General features: G+C 65.9%; 1 protein-coding gene across 1 annotated transcript in view; it reads left to right on the top strand.

Moving 5' to 3' along the window:
• The window catches only part of CAMK2B (calcium/calmodulin dependent protein kinase II beta), a gene marked incomplete in the record, with an annotated part of 80771 nt that overhangs the window by 51084 nt on the left and 10607 nt on the right, over positions 1–19080 (top strand). Inside the window, 10 exon segments of the mRNA XM_088018652.1 lie at positions 2979–3028; positions 8646–8718; positions 11362–11464; positions 11548–11631; positions 12137–12231; positions 12398–12520; positions 12928–13011; positions 13565–13607; positions 14560–14634; positions 18979–19016. Of these exon segments, the coding sequence (XP_087874778.1) occupies positions 2979–3028; positions 8646–8718; positions 11362–11464; positions 11548–11631; positions 12137–12231; positions 12398–12520; positions 12928–13011; positions 13565–13607; positions 14560–14634; positions 18979–19016 (768 nt within the window).

Genomic DNA, 19080 nt, shown 5'->3' with positions numbered 1-19080 from the left:
GGGGACCCAGAGGGCCTGTCCCCAGCCCTGGGTGAGGACTCCCTCCTTGCACACACATACACACCCAGGTGCACTCCTAGGCATATATATGTGCATACACGCTCCTGAGGCTCTGCCTGCATTAGGCAGTCGCCTGCTCTGAGCTTCAGGCTCTTTTCGTGGCAGGTTGGGACCCTAAAAGCACCTTGCTCCCAGAGTTGTTGGCATGTCCAATGAGATCATGAGGCAAGTGTGTAGCTGGGGTGGGGGCATGCTAACACCCAACACGTCCTGTTTTTCTTTCCCTCCAACTTTAAGGGAGAGCCCACCCATGCCAGGGACACCCGTTCAGCAGGGCCCGTGCCTGTTGCCCCTGCCACAGGCCAGCCCTGCCCCGACCACAGGGCACAATACAGATGGAGAGGACACAGCCCCTGGGGCCCGCGCCACTGCAGAGGGAGGTGGCCCTGGGCCTGCCCGTCTCAGGGGTGGGAAGCCTGGGTGGAGTCTGCTGGTGGACTCAGAGCCTGCTGAGTTGGGTGGGGGGCTTGGGCAAGCCTCGGGAGGGCTCCTCCCTGCTCCCCCTACGTCTGTGCCTCACCCCTGTCGGCTTCACCTTTCTGTCTACCCGTATTTTCCAGCCCAAGGGGTCCCAGGTGGCCCGGAGTCTTTCTGGTCTTCCAGGGGGCCTTCAGACAGTGGCTCCTGTCTGGGTGTCCCTCCTGATCATGGGTCCTTCAGGCCCTCACTGAGCAGGGACACATGGCAAGTGGGTGTGTGGACAGAAATCCCACCCTCCTCCGAGATAGGCCTTTGAACACCTCGTGGTCTCACTACCAGGGAGGCCAAATCCAGGCACTGTCTCTCTGGACCCTGGCTCTGTACAGGGACGCATGTCTGGTTCTGGGGGACTTGAGGAGGGATCCAGATCTCTTCAGGCCTGGGTAACACTGCAGAGGCCTGGGTCAAACTCCTGTGCTGCCCCCTCTGGGCACACCACTCAGCTGAGACTCCGTTTTTTGAGCATGATCGTGCCAGCGTCATGGAGTGGGTGCGAGAATGAAAACGTGAAATGATATCACGTATGAGGACTTGGTCAGTTGTTAGTCCTAGGAGACAATGAAAATAGGGTGGAGGTGATGGAGGAGGAGGAGGAGGTGATGGAGGAGGAGGAGGAGGTGATGGAGGTGGAGGAGGAGGTGATGGAGGAGGAGGGGGAGGTGATAGAGGTGGAGGGGGAGGTGATGGAGGAGGAGGGGGAGGTGATGGAGGAGGAGGGGGAGGTGATGGAGGAGGAGGAGGAGGTGATGGAGGAGGAGGAGGAGGAGGTGATGGAGGTGGAGGAGGAGGTGATGGAGGAGGAGATGATGGAGGAGGAGGAGGTGATGGAGGAGGAGATGATGGAGAAGGAGGAGGTGATGGAGGAGGAGGAGGTGATGGAGGAGGAGGAGGAGGTGATGGAGGAGGTGATGGAGGAGGAGGGGGAGGTGATGGAGGAGGAGGAGGAGGAGGTGATGGAGGTGGAGGAGGAGGTGATGGAGGAGGAGGGGGAGGTGATAGAGGTAGAGGAGGAGGAGGTGATGGAGGAGGAGGAAGTGATGGAAGTGGAGGAGGAAGTGATGGAGGAGGAGGAGGAGGTGATGGAGGATGAGGAGGAGGAGGAGGTGATGGAGGTGGAGGAGGAGGTGATGGAGGAGGAGATGATGGAGGAGGGAGGTGATGGAGGAGGTGATGATGGAGAAGGAGGAGGTGATGGAGGAGGAGGAGGTGATGGAGGAGGAGGGGGAGGTGATGGAGGAGGTGGAGGAGGAGGTGATGGAGGAGGAGGGGGAGGTGATGGAGGAGGAGGAGGAGGAGGTGATGGAGGTGGAGGAGGAGGTGATGGAGGAGGAGGGGGAGGTGATAGAGGTGGAGGAGGAGGAGGTGATGGAGGAGGAGGAGGTGATGGAGGAGGAGGGGGAGGTGATGGAGGAGGAGGAGGAGGAGGTGATGGAGGTGGAGGAGGAGGTGATGGAGGAGGAGGGGAGGTGATAGAGGTGGAGGAGGAGGAGGTGATGGAGGAGGAGGAGGTGATGGAGGAGGTGGAGGAGGAGGTGATGGAGAAGGAGGAGGTGATGGAGGAGGTGGAGGTGATGGAGGAGGAGGAGGTGGAGGTGATGGAGGAGGTGGAGGAGGTGGAGGAGGTGATGGAGGAGGAGGAGGTGAGGGAGGAGGAAGGGGAGGTGATGAGGTGATGGGAGAGGAGGAGGAGGTGATGGAGGTGGAGGAGGAGGAGGTGATGGAGGAGGAGATGATGGAGAAGGGGGAGGTGATGGAGGAGGTGATGGAGGAGGAGGAGGAGGTGATGGAGGAGGAGGGGGACGTGATGGAGAGGAGGAGGTGATGGAGGAGGAGGGGGAGTGATGGAGGAGGAGGGGGAGGTGATGGAGGAGGAGGAGGAGGTGATGGAGGAGGGGGAGGTGATGGAGGAGGAGGAGGTGATGGAGGAGGTGGAGGAGGAGGTGATGGAGAAGGAGGAGGTGATGGAGGAGGTGGAGGTGATGGAGGAGGAGGAGGTGGAGGTGATGGAGGAGGTGGAGGAGGTGATGGAGGAGGAGGAGGTGAGGGAGGAGGAAGGGGAGGTGATGAGGTGATGGGAGAGGAGGGGGAGGTGATGGAGGTGGAGGAGGAGGAGGTGATGGAGGAGGAGGAGGAGGTGATGGAGGAGGAGGAAGTGATGGAGGAGGAGATGATGGAGAAGGAGGAGGTGATGGAGGAGGTGATAGAGGAGGAGGAGGAGGTGATGGAGGAGGAGGGGGAGGTGATGGAGGTGGAGGAGGAGGTGATGGAGGAGGAGATGATGGAGGAGGAGGAGGTAATGGAGAGGAGGAGGAGGTGATGGAGGAGGAGGGGGAGGTGATGGAGGAGGTGATGTTGTCCGCGGTGAGCACAGTGGTGGACGTGACGAGCTGGTTCTCCAGCGTCTGTGACCTTGCTTCTCCGCATTTCTCGGCTGGGAGCTGTTCGAGGCCATCGTGGCCAGAGAGTACTACAGTGAGGCGGATGCCAGGTGGGTGTGCAGCCCTCACTCCTTCTGGGCCTCTTCTCCCCCCAGCCCTGTCTCGCCTGGTCCCAGTCTGGCCCCGTGGCCCACGTGTGCTCCTGCGGGCATCGTGGCTCAGCCGGCCTGGGCCGGCCGTTAGCTGCGCCCTGCTGGGGGCCCGAGCGGGTCCCAGAGCAGTGTCCGGCCCCAGATTGCAGGCGAGGCTGGAGTTGGGGAGCGCCCGACCGGCTCCGCTCCCCTGGGGTGGGGACTGGCCCACAGAGGGGCTTTTTCCCTGGCGCGGTGGAAAGGGGAGTCATGGTGTCCCCCCTCCCTTGACATCTGTCCATGGCCCGCAGCATGCCCCCATGGGGCCTTCCTCAAGGAGATGGGCAGTTTCCAAATGCTTTTCCAAACACAGGCCAGGGGTCCCTTTCCAATGCCACCCTCCTAGGGCCGGAGGCAGAAGAGGAAGGCAAGGGGGTGGGGGGACGGTGCCTCCAGGACCCCGTCTGCAGGCTCTCGTTTGTGGGGCCCCCTGTGCAGGGGAGGGGGGACGGTGCCTCCAGGACCCCGTCTGCAGGCTCTCGTTTGTGGGGCCCCCTGTGCAGGGGTGGGGGGACGGTGCCTCCAGGACCCCGTCTGCAGGCTCTCGTTTGTGGGGCCCCCTGTGCAGGGGTGGGGGGGACTCAGGCTCCCTCCAGGTGAGGCTGCCGTGTGGGTCCCTGGGCAGCCCTTCCTCCTGGGGTCAGCTGTCACAGGGGATGAGGGGCCCAGGGCGCTGCTGGGGACGCAGGGCCCCCCGTCCTGGAAGGGGAGGCCATCCGCGGCCTGCTGTGGCCCATGCTGGAGTCACTCCTGACCGTGCATCTCCACGGGGGGACAGCTGAGGCTGGCCGCTCCCTGCCCACTGGGGCCAGGAGCCCCTCCCGTGACAAAGATAAAGGCCACTCTGGCCATCCAGCTCTAGATGTTGGCGTTCACTATGGATGCTTTTAATTTTTTACTTGTTTATTTCTAAGAATTTCATTAGTGAACATGTATTTTTTTTCTAATCAAGAAAGTGGGTATTAGTATTTTAGTTTAATTTTTTAAAACAATTTTAATTTGAGAGAGAGCACGAGCAGGGGATCAGCAGAGGCAGAGGGAGAAGCAGACCTCCCGCCGAGCAGGGAGCCTGATGCGGGGCTCGATCCCAGGAGTCCGGGACCATGACCTGACCTGAAGGCAGACGCTTAACTGACTGAGCCCCCCAGGCGCCCCTTGGGTATTTTTTTTAAAACCTTTTCGTGGCTTGCTTCTGCACCCACGGGCGACCTCACCTGCTGGTAATGGGCCAAGCGACTCCCATGGATCCCTGGGCCCCCACAGAGTCAGGGCCTCCTGGGTCCTCCAGGGTCAGGGCCGGGGTTGGGGGTGTCAGGGACAGGGCTCAGGGGCACGGGCTGCTTTCCCGAGGCTCCTTGAGGAAGGACCTTCGTTTTGTCTGCTCGCCTGGGAGTGGCCGGTCCCCTTCAGGAGCAGGAAGATCCAGTTCTCAGTTCCTCCTTTAAGAAAAGTAGAGAGTAGAGCAGAGCCGTGTCCCCTGGCTCTGCGGTGCTGGCGTGGGGACGTCTGGAAAGTGGGCGCCTGCCTGCTGAGCCTGGGCTGCCCTGACCTCTGCCAGGGCCAGAGGAGCTCTGGGGCCAGCAGGGGCAGGCCCGTCCAGCAGGTGGGCAGGGTCCCGGCTTGCTGTCCCCAGCTCCAGCGCCGGGGCCCACCACCACCAGGGCAGTACCCGCATGGAGGACTGCTTTCCCGTTCTGCCGCCACAGCCACCGGCTGCCTGCATCTGGGTAGCTGGCCTTCACAGCCCTCTGTTTCCCCGCCTGGAACTCCTTGCCCCGGTGCTTAGTCCTCGGCAGCCCCCACTGCCTGGGGCCTGGCCCCTTGCCTGTGTTCCGTAGCGGGTGCTTTTGGCTGAGGGGTGCTATGGCCTGCGACAGCAGCCCCCTCTTGGCTGGGAGCCCCTAGACCCCCCAGCCTGCCCAGTGCCTTCATCCTGTGCCTGCTCACACCCCCAACCGTGCACACACCCCGTGCTCCCCAACACCTGTGGCCTCCGAGCTCCTCCCTCACCCACCTGCCCCTCCTGCCTGCCTCTCGGCCTCATCTCCAACACCCCCTCCAGCCCCCAGCCCCGCCGCTTGACGCCCGTGGATCCCTCCTGCCACGCTCCTGTCAGGGACCCTATCATGGAGGGCTCCCCTGGTGTTTGGGGCCCCTTGGAACTGGCCCAGAGGAGACAGGGCTGGGGTCACCCCCCACAAATGCCCAGTTTTCTCTCACGAAGCCCGCCTTGCTCAGAGCGCAGCTCTGAGGAGGGAGGACGAGGGGGCACTCTCAGGGAGGCAGCCTCCAGCGGCCTTTTCTCCCAGAGGCTCTGGCCCCCGGATGGTGTTGGGTGTTGGTGCTGGTGCTTTGTTTTCAGCCAGGTGAGGCTGCCAGGGTCTGCAGTGGACATCGGCACAGTGGTCACCCGGGGGCATCGTCAGGAACCGTGGCAGACGTGGCTGAGGCTAACTCCCATGCTGGGAGGGCTGCCTGGCTCGGGGGACCCGCCACTGAAAGGGGTCGGGGCCATGCTGAGGCCAGGACCCGGGATGCTGGCCACGTGGGGTGGGCAGGGAGGTCCGGCCTCGCGGCCTGCTGGGGCTGTGCTGCTCACGGCAGAGCGTCTCACGGCTTCCACCGTGGCAAGTGTCTGGAGGGGGCAGGAGGCAGGCAGGCCTTGCTTTTCTGAGCTCTTTCCTAATCCTGCTTCGGGGGAGCTTGGCGGTTTGTGGGAAACCTGGAGGGTCTGTTTCCAAAGCAGGGAAAGCAAAGGTCAAAACACTTAGAACCCAGTTTTTAAAAGCCTAGAAAGTTATGCGGCTCTTGAGAGATGTTTCAAGGGCCCCCTGAGAATCTGACTACCCCGCCAAGAAGGAGGAGGAGGCAGGGGTGCAGCTGCGGTGACCCCAGAGCCCAGAACCGTGAGAATAGCGTCCGGGACCCAGCTAGCGTCTGGAATGCGCTTGGAAACAACTCTGACCACAAAAAGGTCCCACAAGGAAGATGGTGCAGTGTGAGAAGGCGGAAGGCGGGCAGGACTTCCAGGCCGCGGTCCCAGGTTGGAGTGGTGAGGGGGGCCGGTGGCCCCCAGGAGTCCCCCCGGGCAGGGCCGCCCAGAATGGGCACCTGCGGGCTGCGGAGACAGGCTCCCACCGCCACGTGGCCAGGGAGGCCCCCCAACAGCTCCCTCGTGAGGACCCAGTTTGCTTAGCCAGCTCACTCCTGGCCCCGGGGGGAAGCCAGCGCAAGTCTGTGTCCTGCCAGCCGGTTTCTCCATCGCAGTGGCCGTGAAGCCCCCGGAGCAGGGTCTGCGTGCAGGCGGACAGGGTCTGTCCTCAGAGTAGCAGGGACACAGCCAAGTCCCACGATGCTCTTGGAGAGATGCAGGCCCTCTGCTGGCTCGGGGAGCGTGGGGTGGGCTTGCATCTCTGGTGCTGCTTTGGGCCCTGCGTTCCCAGGAGGGGGCGAGGAGGGCAGGGGTGCAGCCCCCCAACTCCAAGCCGACATTAGGCATCTGTCCTGCGGCACATGGACCCATGGGTCCGACAGACGTTCTCAGAACATCTTCCTGCGGGGTCGGGGGAAGGCACGACCGAGAGGAGGGAGCCCCGTCAGTACTGTGGTGGAGGCCACAGTCCAGGCAGAGACACCCACGCTGAGGCCGTGGCCACCAGGGGACGGCGGTGGGGAATCCAGAGGGTGTTGTCAGGGGTCAGAGGCAAGGAAGGGTCTCGAGCGGGAAGGGGGAAGACGGGCTTGACCCAGAGCGGAAGCGGGATGTGTGCGGGCTCAGCAGGTCTGACCGGAAGCGAGGTCACCCTGGGGCCTGCGGGAGTGGCCAGGGGCTCCTGCCGGACAGCAGGGCGCACAGCTGGGTGCAGGCCAGGGCCGAGCTGCTGCAGCTCGGGAGGGGGCTGGTCTGCCAGGCTCCGTGCGGACGCCACAGTGCGCAGGTGGTCCCAGGGACCTGCGGCGGAGCACCATGCCTGAGCGCTGACAGCCCCGGGGCTCCAGGTGAGCAGTGAGGGGCGGGTCTCTGCAGGCTGGGAAAGCCGTCCCCGGCCCTGGACCCTGGCTCAGCGACCTCCGTGGCAAGTGCTGGGGGCTTCGCCTGGCCTCTGCCTGCACCCCGCGGCCTGCCCTGGCCTTAGAGGAGAGGACCCGGCGGAGTAGGTACCCCCACGAGCTTGCCGCGGGGGTCAGCATGGCTGCAGTATGAGCCCCTGACTGCAGTAACGGGGGCTGGCACCACCAGGGCAGGGACGAGGGTCACGGGATGTTCCAGGCAGATGAGGGCTTTGTGGGAGTCACAAGAACAAGGAAGGTTTTGGGGGTGAGTTAGGCCAGGACACGGGGATAGGAGACCCCAGGTCGCAAGGGCAGGAGACTCAGGACATGGGAGGGGGCTGTGGTTCCAGCCCCTGGTGGCGCTTTCAAGGGGTTGTGTCCCACAGCTTTGGGCCTGGCTCCTTCTGACCCCCCCAGAGCTCAGGAACCATCATCATTAGGGTTCCAAGGTCCGGGCCTGTGCAGGGAGGGAAGTCAGGGTGATGCCATAGGAGGATGTTCCCCAGGCGTGGCCAGAGCTACTTGAGGAGCAAGTCTGGTCCCCCCCGACTCCGAGTTCGCTGTTAGGGAGACAAAGCCCCCACTTCCAGCTGACCCTCAGTCACCTTGCAGGGTCCGGCCGTGGCAGGAGGGGTCCTGAAGCAGTCTGCCTCCCCGTCTCGCCCCCACCCAGAGGGGCAGTGAGTGCGGTCCTGGGCAGGGGGCTCCCATGCTGCAGGGGTGGCTGGGACCCCGAGGAGCCTGTGCCTGGCTCTGGGGGCAGTTGGAAACCGTGCACCCCGCAGGCCATCTGGGGGAGGCAGGCTCGGGCCCCAGGGTGTTGTGTGCCCAGAAGCTGGGGGTCATCGGGGTCTGGGGCGTGGGCAGTGGTGCCCACAGCTCAGGTGTCCGAGGAGCCTGACGGCAGCCCTGACCTCTCCCTCCAGTCAGTCGTGCCCGGAAGGCCCTAGACATCTGTCTCCCTGGCTCAGGGCTCGGGGCCGGGGCAGGCGAGCTTCCAGGACCGCTGGGCTGCTCCGGAAGCTGAGCAGCCAGCATGGATGCTCGGGGCTGGTAAAACGGAACCCCTCCCGCTCTAGCACCTGAGTGACCGGCTGCAGAACTGGCCCTGCCCCAGAACAGAGCGGGGCCTGGGGCTGGGGCACCACCCTGCTCCGCAGTGCCCTGGCCCCCTCTCAGGACTTGTGGCACAGGGTCCGGCTCTGTCGGCATGAGCCTGGGGAGCCCAGAAACAGAGGTGTGTCCTCTGAGTGTGGCTTCTGTGGGCCTGGTCAGAGGAGAAGGCGGGGTGCAGGGGGTGGCCCTGCCTTGTGCTGGCCAGTGCGGGGGGCTCCCTCCTAGCCGGCGTCTCCTCTCCTGTATGGCAGGCCCCATCTTGATTCTCTGCCTCCCTGTGACCTCAGTGCCACACAGCACCCCCACTCCTGCACACCCCCCCGCCCCTCGAGGCCACCCTCACTAACACACCTGCTGTTTGCCACAGTCACTGCATCCAGCAGATCCTGGAGGCGGTTCTCCACTGCCACCAAATGGGGGTCGTCCACAGGGACCTCAAGGTGAGTCCCCCACCCTGCTGTGTGTCAGCTGTCTGCGCCTGCATGTCTTGCAAAAGGAGGCCCTGGAGGGGCAGGGGGAGTGCCAGGAGATCCTGTGTGTGTGCGCGAGTGTGCATGAGCACCTGTGTGTGAGTGTGCATGAGCACGTGTGTGTGGATGAGCACCTGTGTGAGTGTGCATGAGCACGTGTGTGCACGAGCACACGTGTGATGAGCACCTGTGTGAGTGTGCATGGGCACGTGTGCATGTGCACGAGCACGTGTGTGTGGATGAGCACGTGGATGAGCACCTGAGTGTGCATGAGCACCTGTGAGTGTGCATGAGCATGTGTGTATGAGCACGTGTGTGTGCACGAGCTCGTGTGTGTGGATGAGCACCTGTGTGTGGATGAGCACCTGTGTGAGTGCACGAGCACGTGTGTGAATGAGCACCGGAGTGTGCAAGAGCACGTGTGTGACTGTGCAAGAGCACGCGTGTGTGGATGAGCACGTGAGTGTGCACGAGCATGTGTGTGTGGATGGGCACCTGTGTGTGAGTGCACGAGCCTGTGCTTGTGAGTGTGCACGAGTACGTGTGGGGGGTGCGTGCAGGTGCATGAGAACGTGTGCGTGTGTGTACTTATGTGGGTGTGCATGTGAGAATTCACATGCGTGTGCATGTGTGAGAATGCACGTGTGCGTGCATGCACGTGTGTGTGTGTTTGCACACGTTCCTCCTTCGCCTCCATGCTCCAGGACTGAGAGGGCAGTTGTCAAAAGTCAGCCTGTCAGCACATGTCCACTTGGGGTTTCTTTCTGGGCTCCAGGTGAGAGAGACCCGGCAGGGGGGCATGTAGGTGATGTGCGTACAGGTGGGGCTGATGCCAAGGGAACAGGGGTGAGGGGCCGGCCTTGCTGGCCTCTGCCAGTGTCCAGCCCATCCTGCAAGTCTCTGCTGCCCCTGGCTCAGCTCTGGGCAAAGCGGTTTGTCACCCCCCAGGGCACAGTGTGGCCTCAGGAGGAACAGCACCCCTTCTGCCTTCCCTGCCTCCCAGGCTCTCCAGAGCTGGGTTCCTGTCCCCTTTTTAGCTGGGCTGGGGGGTGGGGTGGGGGGAGGGCCTGTCATTCCGGCCGAGAGTCCCTAGGTGGCATTTGAGACCAACCTTCCAACGCTGAATGGGGTCACACCTCCCTTGGGCCACCGAGGGGTGTGCATGTGAGCTGATCTTTGCAGGGGCTGCTTTGGGGCTGGTGTCCCACTAGAAGCAGGCCGGGGACCCCCTTCCCACGCCCTTCTCTGCACGTCCCACACGGTCTGCCATCCCTCCGCCTGCGCCGCAGGCCTGCTTTGTGGGCCTGTGCTGTGGGCCTCACCGTCTGTCACCACGTTTGGTCTGAAGCAGCATCACGTGGAGGCGCGCATCCCCACCTTGTCCCCGGACCCCATGATTCATAGCTCACCCTGAGGCCACGGCATAAGAATGAACATAGGTGTTCCCCCCCCAGCCCAGGCGTGACCCGGGGCAAGCAAGCCTTGCTGAAAAGAACAAAAGGGTAGGACAGCGGGCCTTCTGCCTCCTGCCAGGTGTGGAGGGCAGACGGCCTCTCTTCCCAAGAGGACCCCTGTCTCACCCCTGTCTCCTGATGGGGACAGACCCGAGGCGGTACAGTGCTGGGTTTGCTCTCAGCCGAAGTGGGAAGGGGGGAGAGCAGAGGGGTTTGGCATCATGTCAGGGGGCTGGGGGGGCCAGGGGTCCCCAGCCCTTCCCTGGGGCCGAGCCCCTCATCTGTGGAAGGCCTGCCCGGCCACCTCAGACCCCTCGATGTGGTTGCAAGGGGAGGTGAGGGCCCCTAGCCCGGCTCACGTTGGGAAAATGGAGATGCTGAGGGGGTCTGCCACGGGGCTGGCCTCCTTCGCGGGTTCCGAGGGCCGCGTGTCACCTTCTAACACCTCAGGGTTACGAGCAGTGTTAACACGGTCTTTTCGGAGGTGTGTGCCTTTCTTGGGGCACTGCAATGGCGATGTGGCCTCCGTGGGCCTGCCTGTCGGGAGGGCGGCCCGGGGAGGGGGCCGAGGGCCCCGGAGCCCCGGGTGGTCAGGGACGAGGAAGCCCGCGAGCTCTGTGTGCTCCACGCTGAGCACGGGAGGCGGCCAGGCCAGGGTGAGCAGGGCCCTGTGGACAGGAGCATAGGGACCCCCGTGGTGCTCCCATGCGACTGGGGACGAGTGCCCTTTCAGCTTGCCCGAGGGCGCTGCGCCCTGAGGCAGGGGGGCCGCGGGGGGGCCTTTCCCACCTGTGGGCGCCACCAGACAGGCCGAGGCAGAGCGATGGGCGGCCAGACGCTCTGCGCTGCCTCCTCCCTCCTGGCCCTCAGGGGGGCACCACCCCCCAGGCAGCCGCCCACCGTGTCTGAGCACCCAGATGTGGGACATCGGGGGGCACCGCTCAGGTCTGCTCGCCGCACTCTGAGTTCTCGGCCTGGGTGTGACAGCTCCCCTGTGCCCCCGGGGCTCACGACGAGTCTGCCGGGGCACCACCCACACAGCGGGCGTCAGACCTGTGCGCCCCAGACTGCAAACCGCCGTCCCGTCTGTTCTGCCCCCTTCCGTCCGTGCCCCTTGGGTGTAAACCACACGCGCACTGGCGGGTCGCCTTCCCTGCAGCCCGAGAACCTGCTCCTGGCCAGCAAGTGCAAAGGGGCGGCCGTGAAGCTGGCGGACTTCGGCCTGGCCATCGAGGTGCAGGGGGACCAGCAGGCATGGTTTGGTGAGTGTCCAGCCGGCCGGCCGGAGCGAGGGCGGGGGTCTGCTGCAGCCTCGGCCCTCACACCGCCCCTGCCCTGTCCCCAGGGTTTGCTGGCACGCCAGGCTACCTGTCCCCAGAGGTCCTGCGCAAGGAGGCCTATGGCAAGCCGGTGGACATCTGGGCGTGCGGTGAGACCTCCGTGGAGGCGGGTGGGGCCACGGGGTCACGGTGGAGGGAGCCCTGCGCCTGTGCCACGTGCACCGTGCCAGGCCCGCCCCTGGACTGACTCACGGGGCTGCCGCCAGCCAGGAGCCCTCTCCCCACACAGACTAGAATTGCTAACGTGACCCTGGCAGTTGCCGAGAAGCCCACCACCCCAGTGCCCGCCCTGCACCCAGAAGAGAGGTCTGGGCCAGAGGGAGCACTCGGTGCTGGAGGCGGGGGCACGCAGACCACTGTGGCAGGGCTGCCTCCTTGGTGGGGGTCTCGGGTGGAGCTGAGCCCTGGACGTGACGACCCTTGTGTTCCAAGGGTGCGGGGATGGGCTGTGGGTGGGGGTGGGGAGCCGGGGGTGGGGTGGGGGACGAGGCTACGGGGGAGGGGGCCCAGAGAGTGGGGGCTGGGAGCAGGGAGGTGGCGGGGGGAGGCTGGGGGTGGGGCGGCAGCGTGAGGCCTCCCCCCTGCTCTGCACAGGGGTGATCCTGTACATCCTGCTTGTGGGCTACCCACCCTTCTGGGACGAGGACCAGCACAAGCTGTACCAGCAGATCAAGGCAGGAGCCTACGACGTGAGTGCTGGGACCCCTTCTGCCCCCTCCCCGTCTGGGGGGGAGGCCTGGAATGAGTGACGCCACCTGCTTCCCAGACTCAGGACCCACGTGAGAGCCGCCAGAGGGTTCTGTCTCCTGCCGGGGGAGGGGGCTTCAGACTCTCGCGCGTTGCTTCCTGTTCTAGTTTCCGTCTCCTGAGTGGGACACGGTCACTCCTGAAGCCAAAAACCTCATCAACCAGATGCTGACCATCAACCCCGCCAAGCGCATCACAGCACACGAAGCGCTGAAACACCCGTGGGTCTGCGTAAGTTCCCCCAGCACGCGTGCCCTGGGGTCCTCTCCTCACTGCTGACGGGTCCCCCCGGGTCTCCTGGGGCTTGGGACCCCCTGGGGGGCTTGCAAGGCCTCCGTCTCTGGGGAGGTGGGGGCTCCAGGTAGAGGAGGCCCCGTCCTGTGTGTGAGGGCACGGAGAGTCGAGGCCGACCAGGGGCCTGGGTGGGGGACACAGCCGTCGGGGGGCCGGGAGGGTGAGGGGGAGGTGGGGGCAGACAGGTGGAAAGGGGTGGCGGGCTCGGGGCCGGGCAGCAGGGGGCACAGCGGGGTGGCCCTGGGGGGCTGCCACGGCCCTGCTGTCCTGAGCCCTCTCCCTGAGGGCCGGAGCTGACCCCCCTCGGAGCCTTTTGCAGGGTGTGACGGTCCTTCTCCCCACAGCAACGCTCCACTGTGGCCTCCATGATGCACAGGCAGGAGACTGTAGAATGCTTGAAAAAGTTCAATGCCCGGAGGAAGCTCAAGGTGAGACGTGGACCCCAGCGCCCAGCCCACCTGCCCCACGGCCCCCATTGCTCAGCCGCCCCGGGGGTGCCTGTGCCCTCGAGGGCCCCAGGCTGGGAGCAGCCAGAGGGGTCCCGGCAGGCCAGGCGAGGGGAGGCACCGGGGTCCCAGAGCACATGTGTCAGGTGGACCCAGCCCCCGCACGGTGGCGACACTCGAGGTCCCCCATTCCCGGGGCCGTGGAGGGGCAGGTGCCCTCGGCCGCTGCCACTTGCTTCAGGGTGAGCGAGTGGGCAGTGCCGGCCCCTCTCAGGCCTGGTGCGGAGAGCACCCTGGCTGCGGGCAGGTGGGTGGGGAGGAAGCGGCCGGTGGGGAGCCCGCGGTTCTGAGCCCTCTAGAAGGGGTGCTCAGTGGGCGGCTGCTGGTTTTGCTCCGGAAGTAGGGGGCCGGTCCCCGTGCAGTTGGAGAGCCTGCAGGCTTGCTCTGCGAGTCCGTGACCCGGGTCCCGGAGGGTATCCCCCAGGCTGAGGTCCGGGCCGGGGTGTCCTGGCCTCAGCTGCATGTCTGTCCCCAGGGCGCGATCCTCACCACCATGCTGGCCACGAGAAATTTCTCAGGTGAGAACGGTCTTCTCCTGGAAGAGAAGGCTTCCGAGTGACCCGCCGCCACTGGCGGCCCGCCCCTCTCTCACGACCCCCGGCCCTTCTCCCCCACCGCTCAGCGGCCTGGCTTTCTGCCCGCCCGGGGCCTCGAGGCCTGGGCTCTGTGGGCAGCGCCTCAGGGTCCGCCACCCAGCCCGGTCCGGGAGGCCGCCCGGCACACGCCCCCGTCCCTGCGTGTTGGGTCTCTGTGTCCTCGCTGCCGCCGTCTGGGCTGCAGCTGTGTGTCTGTCCGGGTGTTGGTTGGCACCTCTGTGGCCTTGTTGTCCTGAGCCCCCTGAGCACCCGTTCTGTGTGGGAGCGGGAGGGGAGAGGAGGACCCGGGACCTCTCCGCCGAGCTCCGGACTTGCTGGCGGCCGCCCGCCTGGGGCGCTGGGGGTGGGCGGGGCTGGGGGCGTGCGGCTGCTCGAGGGGGGGGGCTCTGTCAGTGACCCCAAGGCCAGGGGCCCTGGCAGGCCCACTGGGCCCAGCGTCACCCTAGGGGCAGGTGGCCCCCTGGCTGTCCTGTGGTTGTCTGTCGCCCGCGTCACTGGCTGCGGGAGCGTCTGGGGTCCGTCCCTGTTCGTCTGCATCCAGCACCCCATCCTGTTCCTTTGGCTGTGACACCGTGCTGCCGGGACTGGGGGGCATGTGTCACCCCAGCACTAACGGGTTCTGTCCTGTGCGCACGCCCGCTGGGCGCGAGAAGCCCCCGCTGGGGTTTTCTAAGGAGAAAGGAGGCAGACGCTTCTCAAGTGTCACTCAGTCCCGGTCCTGTTTCCACTCTCCTGTGAACGGGACTCTGGAGCCATCCGCCACCCAACTGTGGACTCTAATCTTCTTCTGCTTCCTTTGTCTCTCCCCCTCCCTCTCCCCTGCCCGCCCCCGTCTGTGTCCGCCCCTCCCTCGTCTCTAACCTGGTGCTAACAGTGGGCAGACAGACCACCGCTCCGGCCACAATGTCCACCGCGGCCTCCGGCACCACCATGGGGCTGGTGGAACAAGGTAGATGTTCTTGACCAGGGTCCCGCCTGTCGGCATGCAGCCCCCTCGCTGCACGCAGCTGCCGGCCAGGCCTCCAGAGCTGCCCCAGAGGCCCCGGGAGCCCCCGCTCCCGCCATGGACAGGTCCCACACGGAGCTCAGGGCGGCAGCCCCCGCTGTCCCAGCAGCCTCGGACCCTGTGCGCTAAAGGAGGGGCCAGGCAAGGTGACCCCTAAGCCGTGACTCCTCCCCCATGCGTTTCTCCCAGCCTTGGTCCTGGCCCCTGAGTCTGGGGGTCAGGAGACCCCTCTGGTTGGAGCCCTGTGCTCTGTGATCTCTCTCCCCGTTTGTCTGTCACAACCCCCCTTCAGAGTGACCTTGACCACCCGTAGGAAGCCTCAGGGCTGCTGCTGGGTCCGAACCCTGAGTGGGGGCCCCGGGAAAAAGGCATGGGTGCAGAGGCCCTGCCCCACGAGGGCCCTCTTGCCAGCCCCGTGCACGACCTGCCTGGGCCGCCGCCCCTGCACCCAGGCACCTGCACCGTGCTTCTCCCTGGCTCTCGCATGGAGCTGGTGGTCTGTGCTGGGTACGATGTGTGCATGTGAGCCCTGTGAGCCGCAGGACGGGGGGGCCTTGGCCGCCTGCCCCGAGAATGTCTTCTTGGTTCTCTCTACGAGGCCCCTGGCCTCCTCCCAAATGTGTGAGGGGAGAGGCCGTTTTTGCCGAGCAGCTCTTCCCCAGGGGGCCTCAGGCCCGCTCCCGCCCACCCCACCGTGAGCTTAGCCAGAAGCCCTGAGGGCTAGCGGACTGCAGGACCTGCCAGGGGACCAGCCCGAGCCGAGAGTGGTGCAGGCTTAGGGCACACGGAGCCCGCTGCAGCCGAAGGCCGATCCCAGGGCTCCCCAGACGGAGCCGTGGGGCCTAGTTTTCTGCAGGGGCCTTGTGCTTTGGCCCTAGCCGGACGTCCATCCCAGCTCCTGCCTCAAGATCCCACAGGGGCTGCCTTCCCTAGCGGCCTCCTCCTGGGTGTACTCCGGGTGGGTCCAGCCTCGGGAAGGGCGGTCTGCGCCCCTCTTGTGAGCCCGGTGGACGTGTCCGGCAGGCAAGGCCCCCGGAGGGCCGTCCTTAGCTTCCTTCCCAGAGCCTTTCTGGAGTGCATGAGGGGAGCCTGGGCGCCCCTGCTGAAGCGCGGCTGCCTGGCGCAGTGAGCGAGGCCTCTGGGCTGCTCTCTGCGGGGCCCCTGCCTGAGCCCACCTGCCCGTTGTGGGTGTGCAGCGACTGCATGAGGCCGCGTGCATGCACAGCCCCCCGCCGGGGCGCCGAGGGCTGCTCTGTCCCGGGGGCGGTCAGTGCATGTGGACGGAGCCCAGCATGGCTGTCCCGGGCCACCAGCGAGGGGACGAGGCAGAGGCTGGGCCCTTGGGCAGAGGTCAGCCCACCTCAGCCAGTGGCACTGGGCGGGGGCCTCCGTTTCAAGGCCATTGCTCCTCCGCGGGGGACAGCCTCCCCGGTGACATGGCACCCCCACCCGAGGAGCCCACGGGGTCTCCGTAGAGACGATGACGCTGCGGGTTGACAGAGCGTCTTCGCCTTCCCTGAGAGGAGGCCGGGGAGCTGGGGTGCGGGTCGGGGGGCAGCCGTCGCCAGCCTGAGGACCCTGGCGTGTGTGGCGGAAGATCTCTGCTTGTCTACCAGGGGTCTGGGGCAGCTGCTCGGCCCCCTGGGGCTCCTGCCACGAACCTGTGCTTTTGACTGCCAGTGTAGACAGGGTCCACGGGGCTCTGGAGGCAGTGGATTTCTGGGAGCCGCTTTCAGGAGGGGCCCGGCCGTGTGTCCACACTGCGCCCAGACTGGCAGGCGTTGGTTAAAGGAAGTTCCTCAGGGGAAGCGTTTGTGGATTGGTTAAGTGGCTCGGTGTCTGCTGTGAGGCTCTCTGGAGTCTGGGCCCCAGTGGAGCCGTCTGAATCCGCAGAGGGGTGTTGCCGTCTTGGGGAGTGAGGTCTGGAGAGTGGGCTCTGAGAGTCAGGGACTGAGGGGCGACCCTCTCGAGACCCAGGGTCTCCATCTGCCTCTGCCCAGGGCCAGGCAGGGCTGGCTGTGTCTCCTCGGGGCGCTGGGCCGGCCCCGGCCTGCATCGGCTCCGACGCCGAGGCTGCGTGGTGCCGTGGAGCCCGGCCTGAATCAGGGTGTGGGCTCAGCTTGCCTGCCTGCTCGGCTGCCGAGACGCGTGCCTTCGGGATGGGCTGGGTGCCTCTTCCCTCCAGGCCCCTGGAGGTGCCCTGCCCCCTGCTGGTCAGCCAGCAAGGACGGGGGCCCGGGGCTCCACGCCTTCAGCATGACTCCCTCTTCAGGGGAGGTGGGCTCCGCCTGTGCGCTGGACACGGGGAAGGGAGCAGAGGGGTGAGGTCAGTGGGGGTCAGGAGCGAAAGCTCCGCATCTGCAGGGCTGGCCTGTCCCTCCAGGGTGAGTTCCTGGGAGGCGGGTTGGAGCTGCCCCCTGGGGAGCTTTCCAGGGTGCCCACAGTGGGAAGCAGCCCTGGGGAAGTGGCATTTTTGGTCCTGGGATGCTCCTGGGTCCGGGCTGCCAGGGCTTCTGGGCGTGGTCCTGATCCAGCCTCCCCAGGATTGGGGGGATGCGCTGCAGGGTGGGCAGGCCTGGTGGGCAAGGGAGGGGGCGCCAGTCATCCCTTTGCCTACTGGCATCCCGCGACACTTCTCACGGGGGGAGGCCTGCCGGACCAGGGGGACGGGCCGGGGGGCAGACCTCTGGTGACACACGGCCCTGTGGATCCTGCGGGGGAAGCCTTTGAGAGAGCTGATGGGTTGCGGGGCTGGAGACCGCGCCCAGGGTGGCACTTGGACGGCCCCACAGGGCTCTCTGCCCGAGCACATCACCCATGTCCCTGCACAGGGCCCGGAGGGTGGCAAGGGGCACCTTCACAGAGGGAGGCGGGCCGTGGGACCCTGACAGTGGTTCTCAAACCAAAGCAGGGTTAGGATCTCCTAGAACAGATGCCCCACCACCCCCTGGGAGGTCTGGGGTGGGCCTGGGTGCTGCTGGTGTGGGGACCCCATTTTGAGAACCACTGCCTCTCCCCGGGTCGTGGTGTGCACATCGCTCTGATGTCACGGCCTCCAGGGATGTCTCCCGCAGTCCAGGCCCCCCCCGCCCCCCATGGACCACCGTGGGCCCTCGGGGCAGGCAGCTCCGCCGCAGGACTGGCTGGCTGGCTGGAGGCTGTGGAGCCTGTGGCAGGGTGGGGGGTAGAGCACCCCTGGACCTCCCCCCTGCCGACGTCGGGAGCGCGGGCGGGGTGGGCAGGAGCAGGCGGGGTCCTGGGCCGCGCACACTTGCACCCCTGCCTGACCACACAAATCTTGTTTTCTTTCTTTCCCTCACGACTACTCCCTCCCTCCTCACCTTTCCCTTCCTGGAAGGTAAGCTGACTTCCTTTGGTTTGGCAGCCGTACCGTTACCGCTGACCGCTGCGGAGGGCCCAGATGCCGGGGGGCTGGCGGGGGGGGCAGGCGCCGGGCTGCCCTGACCTCTGTGCGGTCGCGTTGGGGCGTCCCACGGGCGGGGGGAGTCTCTGGAGCCCTGCCCGTGGGTGTCACCCTGCTGAGCCCACTCAGAGCCCAGGGGCCTCAGGAGTGGACAGAGGGGCCCGTGTTGGGGCCGGTGCTGTGCCAGGGCAAGGCCGGGAAAGTGACCCCAAGGAAGTGCCCACAGGACTTCCAGGACTGGTTCCTGAAGAACCAGGCAGCCCCTTGGGTGCTCTGAGCCGGGGCCTGGGCCTGTGGGAGGGGGCCAGGAGGCTGACCGCCGGCAGGCACCCGAGCTTGGGACAAGCCCTTCCCTTGCCTGGGTGGGTGGCCAGCTGCAGCCCACCCCGGCCCCAGAACACGGAGAATGACAGGCGGATGCCCACCCCCCCAACCTGGTACCCCATCCTGTGTTCCTGTCCGGGGCGGGGGGAGCACCCTGCCGCCTTCTTGGCAGAGCCCGCACGCTGCCCACGAGCCGCGGGGCCCAGGTGGGAGGGGAAATCTCGGTGTCCTCCAGGGTCGTGGCGAATGGCCGGGGGAAGGGGCCTGTGCCAGGGATGAGGTTTGGGCAGCCCTGGGTTTCCCGCGGGCCTGCTCCAGGATGGCCAGGCTCAGAACTGGGGACAGACCCGCTCCCCCCCCCCCCCCCCCGGCCACAGAAGCCACCCTGCCCCAGTCCCTGGGGTCACCTGCCTGCCCACTCGCTCTCGGGGATGTCCAGAGCCTGGCTGGCCCCCGAGGTGACCTCACACTGACAGGGGCGGGAAGCAGCAGGCCCCAAGCCCTTTGCTCATGCTGCCTGTTTCCTCCCAACGCAGCAGCCAAGAGTTTACTCAACAAGAAGGCTGACGCGGTGAAGGTGAGTGCACTTGGGCCTGGGGCCCACCCTGCGGCTGGGCCTCCCTCCCTCCATGCAGGGCCAG

This window comes from Eumetopias jubatus, unplaced genomic scaffold (assembly GCF_037043125.1).
Source record: "Eumetopias jubatus isolate StellerSeaLion01/CBP00866 unplaced genomic scaffold, mEumJub1_p1.0 scaffold_14, whole genome shotgun sequence".
Classification (NCBI taxonomy): Eukaryota; Metazoa; Chordata; class Mammalia; order Carnivora; family Otariidae; genus Eumetopias; species Eumetopias jubatus.
The sequence above is the reverse complement of the archived record's forward strand: the minus strand, read 5'-3'. Positions and strand labels throughout refer to the sequence as shown.